Source organism: Mchenga conophoros, linkage group LG4 (assembly GCF_057382185.1).
Source record: "Mchenga conophoros isolate Kocher_MC1m ecotype Shallow Benthic linkage group LG4, M_conophoros_male_GT1.1, whole genome shotgun sequence".
Lineage (NCBI taxonomy): Eukaryota > Metazoa > Chordata > Actinopteri > Cichliformes > Cichlidae > Mchenga > Mchenga conophoros.
Genome location: NC_140529.1, coordinates 28,708,994 through 28,715,146, shown reverse-complemented (window position 1 = coordinate 28,715,146; position 6,153 = coordinate 28,708,994). Strand labels below are relative to the sequence as shown.

Below are 6,153 nucleotides of genomic sequence, written 5' to 3'. Positions count from 1 at the left end.
AGCCAACAGCAGCTCCGTTGAAAACAGCAGCCACGCCGTGGTTGTTGCTGCTCCTGTAGCAGCCTTATGCCCTTAAAAATGTTAATTAATTATATAAATGTAAATCGAAATGTTCTAAAAAAAAACGATGGTTAACAAAGTTTACTGTAAAACGAGATCTAGGTCTCCTGTTGTAGTCCATGGAAAATACCACATTCATACCCTTATTTAAAATGCTGTTGCAGTTCGTCATTGTAACCACTATAGGTCACACTTGTTTTCCTGAACTCAGAGCTGGAGGTTACATCGACAGGCTTCAGAGGTTACCGCTATAATGAAATGGTTACAGTACGCATTACTGAAAATAGTTCAGCAACTGACTCAAAAAGGTGAAGTAATAATGTGTTAGTGTTACAGGATCTATGAAGTTGCACAACATACTTGGTGTTTTTTCCTTAGTTTCAAATCACTCTTTTCAATGAAGCAGTTTTTCTGAATCTCGTCTAATGTCTGTTTATATTTGAGGTGCAAATGCTGAGAATATCCAATGGATGGATATGAGTATTTGCGTAGAAGGGCTGTGTTTAAAAAAGTTTTTACCCACAGACAAAAACACAGTGTCACAGGCAAGGCAAAGAGAAAATTGTATATCTTTCTGAGTATATACATATATACATACAGTCACGTGAAGTAATGTCGCTGTAAGGTTAATCATTTGTGCTATATTCTGATATTCTGCCCTGGCAGGGGAAAACATTGTACCGTTCAGCTGTTGCATAACAATAGGAAATGTGCTCTTAATAAGTATTTAAAGGACATTTTTACAAAGAGAGGTTTTCCAACTCCTGTCAGTTTAGCATACATTTATAAGGCATTATGTCTATAAATTATAAACTTACTTGTCATGAATGACAAACAAGAAAATCATAAATAAGGATTCCTAGAGTTTAGTTTAGTGACTGTTTGTATTTTTCTGTGAAAAGAAAAGGTTATTTGGCGCGAGGTTCACCCTAAAGTTTACATTAGCATTTATAAGAGGTAACTATGACAGACAATAACGTGGAAGTGCATGTTTAGAAGTGGAGACATTTGTTTCAAGTTACATGAATTGGTCCTGAAAAGAATAAAATCATATTATTTTTTTTATAATATTTATAGGGTTCACACTGCTTTGAATGATAGCAATGACTATTTCCTCTTGGGCAAACCAGTCAGCTTGAACGCACACGTAAAAAAACCCAAAAAAAACCTTCATGCTCAAATGCTTTAAATATACTCTACACATCTGCAGAACCAGATGGGTCCTTTCAGACTAGTAAAAGGAAGGAAATACCACACTGCGCACTGTGGGCTCACGGCACTATTAAGATGAAAAAGGGTTCAGTTTAGGATTACTACTTCTTGCATGACAGATGTTTATTTGCTTTACAGTTAGAAAGAACAAGGGTTGGATTAAGTATCCCAGTAGCTACATAACAGTCAACCAGCAAGAACTGCAGACTTACAACAATAAGACCAACAACTAACTCAATACTCAAGTTTAAGGATTTTCTCTTTTTTGTATTCTTTTTCTTAACAAAAGGACAAACATTTAAATCCAAGTTTCTGTTGTATTCAGGTTGCATGACACCGAATGGGGACAAGCAAGAAGAATTTGGTGTTCTGAGGGTACAAAACACATATCACACGATCTGTACCAACAAAAGGTACAATGTGAATTCTCTTGAGACGTGAACACTAATATGGTTCATCATTATGTCTCAGGTACTTCCTTGTCTCTGTTTAAATGTGTATACCAGTGCCAGGGGGTAACCTAAGACATTTTTTCACAATGTGAAAGAAAATAATACTGCATGAGAACTATTCATTTTGAATATTTGAGCTAATGCTTCACATGATGTTCAGTCACAATTTGTACAGACTGTTGTGGCACTCTTGGGATCCGATTTGTTCAAGTTTGAACCTAATATTAATTCCACTTAATACTAATCATTATTGCAAAGGTAATTTTACTTATATCAAAGTTTAGCCACTGGATCTGGAACTTATTTAATTATCCTTATTTTGTTATATTTTATGTTCCTGATGTTCTGTGTTACAAAACTGTTAACACTAGTCTAATTTACCCTCACCTGATGTTGCATAAAATTAGTGAAAAATATTAGCTCCACTCTGAGGGCTTATGTTAAATGCTGTACTGTGTAACTCTCTGGTACAGAATAGTAGAGATAATATTTCATCTCCTAATCATCTGAATTTGATAGATGTTATTGGATGTTATGAAAGAGGTTTCATAACATTTAAGCAGCACATAATTCCTGCCAGATTCTCTTGTTACTGTTTTGTATTCCCTCTGTTACTCCTTTGGATGTTTTGTGTTCTAGCTTTAGGGAGTGGTCAGTTTTCATAACCAGCTCTTTATAAGCAGAGCACTGGACAAGACTGCAGACATTCCATTTTTGAAAGCAGACAACAGTCAGCCAAGATGTAAGTACAATTTTAATTTCCACAAGGTCTTTAAAGCAAATAACCCTATATAATGTAAGAAGTAAATCAAATAGACAAGCAAAGTAACTTTAAATGTGCCTTTCAGGATTTTTGTTTCAGGACTTGTTTGTTTTCTTCTGGTTCTAACAGCTGAAGCTAGAGTTGGGTAAGAGACCTGAATTTGAACTGAAGACAGTGAGCACAGTTTTAGTCAATACCTATCGCAGGTAGTTGTTGCTATGGACTTGTAAAACTTCTTTAAAAAGCATTTTCCTCTGTAACTTCACAGCAACTCCTCTGAGTTAAGCTTCTGCACTGAGACACCAGAGTGCCTGCTGTTCGATTTGATTTGTAAGACCAAGGATTATGAGGTAAAATATTTTTTTCATATTTTAGGTGTAGCAAAGTTATAAAAACACCAGTTAAAATATGTTTGTTCATGTATTTCAGGTGCGTCACTATGACTCTGTGAAATGGGTCTCGACTAATGAGAAATCCTTCTTCATGGAAATGGCAATGCCAGTAGCATTTAATCGACTGTTCAAATACATCAGTGGTGAGAACCAGATGGGTGCGTATGTGTTTATCTAATTGTGTTTCACATTCAATACTCTATTAACCCCGTGTATATGAACACAGATAACAGCTATTTGTAAATGGGGTTTCTTTTCATAAAATACAATCTATATATAGTGAGGGTTTTAAGCCAGTTTTGAACACGTGACACGTCTAAATTTAAAATGGCCTTTGACCAAACATAATTACTGTATTTGGTTATATTCAGGGAGCAGTGGTAGTCTCGTGGTTTTATTGGATATTTTAGTAAGAAAACCTGCATGTTTTTATATTCTTTTCTTCATTTTGTGTGCTTCTTCGTTGTGATGTTTGTTTCAGTTCCCAAAAAACATATTTGTGTTTGCATTCAGGAAAGAAAATTCAAATGACCAGTCCTGTTGTTGTGAAAATACCAGACAAGAGATTTTGGCAAATGGGCACCTACACAATGAGTTTCCTGCTGCCGACGGAACATCAGGAAAATCCTCCCAAACCTACTAATTCAGACGTATGTTTTTTAAACTAAAAAAATAGTGGCAAATATTTAATAGGAAATTATTTGATGACAGATAGTTTCATCATGATTTGCAGGTGTACATCACTGACACTCCAGATATGAAAGTGTATGCATATAGCTACGGAGGATGGATGACGACCTTTTCTGACAGCAGTAATGCTAATGACCTGAGTAAAACTCTTGATTCAGTTAAAGCAAAATACAAAAAAGGATCCCACTGTGCTGTTGGATACAACAGGTAAAGTAATCTCCATCATTAGAAGAAAAACATGTGAACGAAATCATCAAAAACAGCTTCAGTTTAAACTATTTTCTTGATTATTCTAATGTGAATCTGTGTCTGTGTGCGTCCCTGTGTTCCGTGTTTCTGTGTGGTCTTTCATGTTTCTTGCAGTCCAATGAGGATGTTTAACCGCCACAACGAGGTCTGGTTTGTTGCTGAGGATGAGCCGGTGTGTGAAGAAAAAAGCAGTGAGGAAACAGATTAATTGACTCACTGTGAATTGTAAGACCCATGCAAAAATATAAGCTGAATGCACCGTATACCTGTGGATTAACAGCAGCTTGTCTGTGATTTCCTTCTTTTAATAAAACTTTAAGCATTGACTCTTGATTCTTTCTAATCAATCCACCTCTGTTGATCTTACAACAGCTGCAGTGACAATACTGAATGAAAAAAATAACCCACAAGTATCCAATCGCAGTCGTGTTTAGCAGTACTACTCAATGCCACTAGATGACACTATTAGGCTGCACAACTGCATCCAGAATTCCAAACGCTTCCCAGGGCTTCAGTCTTTGCATAATTTAGCTACTTTTGCAGTACTTTGCATTTAAATGAAGGAAGGGGGACACTGAACAAAGGCTGTGAGCTTAACAAGGTAGATTTGGTTTTGGTATTGGTGGGGACGGATGATTCAACCACCGAGCCCTTTTTTTCCTTTTCGTCTTTGCTTCTTGATAAAAAAAAAAAAAAAAAAAAAAAAAGGGGGGGGGGGGGGGGGGGGGAGAGATATACTTGCTTACCGGTACATATGCTATTCTACATGCTTTTAAACCATTTAAAATTACAATTCATAGTTTTATATGTGAATTATATAATGTTAAATTACTATTAAACAAATGACTGACTAAGTATTTTATACTTTAGTTTACTTCAACCATATTCCATATAAATCAGATATCATACAAAAATAAAAATAGCTTAAAATACAGTCATGACAATAAAAGAATATGACTTTAAGGACTTAACAACATTTCTTCAGTTATACTACACCAACATCTCTGATACATTAGCACTAAGGGAACACTGAATGACCTGGTGGTTTTTGCCCATAAAACTACTCATCTAAGATTACCACAAAGTAACAGATCTCTTAGCAAAATTATGCAACATTTTAGGCACACTATTGCCCCTATCAAGTCAGTGAGCTGGGATGTTTTACTCTAAACATGAACTACTGTTACAGCAACAGACATGGACTGGTGTCCCACACAACAACTCAGTGTCCACTATGTGAAGGAGCCAAACACAGGCCTTCTCCTCTCATTAACTGAGATAAACTGCTGGCATATTTGTTTTACATCTATACTGTCCAGTCTCTCCTAGTGGACATGGTAACACGTTATTCATGGTTACATACAATTTTAGACTGACGTGGGCCAAAGCCTAAAACGATGTGCCGGGAGTTTGCTCTTCTCCCCGGTTCAGATATTTGAAGTTTGCACAGCTACATTCTCGCCTGAAAAAATTGTAAAAGTTTATTTTGCAACCCAGAAAGAGTAATAAGAGGGGCACTGAAATTCGGGATTGTCCGAGAAAAAACCGGAGAGTTGGCATGTATTGCCTTGCATAGCCTGTAACTTTATTATGATGGACAGGTTTTATGAGTGAACTCGACTTTAAGTGACTTACAGGTTTCTTTGAAAAATACTTTCTTATAGCCAGGTTCTTTTTGCTGCCATCCTCCTCTCCTCCTTGCAGGTCCTCGCAGCGCAGGATTGCCGCTGCTAAAACTAAACAGAGCTCCCTGAAAGGCACAGCCAATCACATTGGCCATATTTGTCACATGACGTAGGACTCCAGTAGAGAACGTAATTTAACTTTTTCTGCACCGCTGGGTGAATGAGACGTTGACAGATCGCTTTTTTTTTTTTTTTTTAATTTGTTTTTCTTTACTCGAAGAGATCAAATTATTGGTGGGGACAATTCAATAATCGCTGGATATTGGTGGGGACATGTCCCATGCCAAATCTACACCCTTGGAGCTTAACATGCCACTTAGAAAAGTAAAGAGACCCTTTTTTTTTTCTTTGGAATGTCATAATTTGTTTACTAGTTAATGGGTGCCATGACCACCTGCCCTTGGCTTTGGAATAAAGGTCACGAAAACATTCTAATGCGTTTTACTGCTTTGTAGCCTCTTATTACCTGTAGCATAGTTTAAAATTTTGGATATTACAATTGCTGTCTGTAGTTTCTCCTTCTCTGAAAGGATTTTCTCATGTTATACTAAGAATATATAATGTTGCTGTTGTTGGAGATACATTGTTTGCTACTTAATTATCCACTGATGCATACTTTAAAGGAAACACTACTTTATACAAATACAAAT

At 36.4% G+C, this 6,153-nt stretch overlaps 1 protein-coding gene across 1 annotated transcript; it reads left to right on the top strand.

The window, feature by feature from the left end:
- Positions 1–2,392: 2,392 nt before the first annotated feature.
- soul5 (heme-binding protein soul5) lies at positions 2,393–4,144 on the top strand. Its single transcript, XM_085271559.1, has 7 exons — positions 2,393–2,466; positions 2,573–2,632; positions 2,756–2,837; positions 2,917–3,037; positions 3,393–3,529; positions 3,613–3,776; positions 3,933–4,144. Coding segments are annotated over exons 1-7 (660 nt in total). The 5' UTR covers positions 2,393–2,464; the 3' UTR covers positions 4,027–4,144.
- The last annotated feature ends 2,009 nt before the right edge of the window (positions 4,145–6,153 follow it).

Coding starts and splice junctions, on each gene's coding strand:
- soul5 (XM_085271559.1), top strand. Junction 3,038..3,392: donor CAGTGGTGAGAACCAGATGG/GTGCGTATGTGT, acceptor GTTTGCATTCAG/GAAAGAAAATTCAAATGACC. Junction 3,777..3,932: donor TGTGCTGTTGGATACAACAG/GTAAAGTAATCT, acceptor TGTTTCTTGCAG/TCCAATGAGGATGTTTAACC.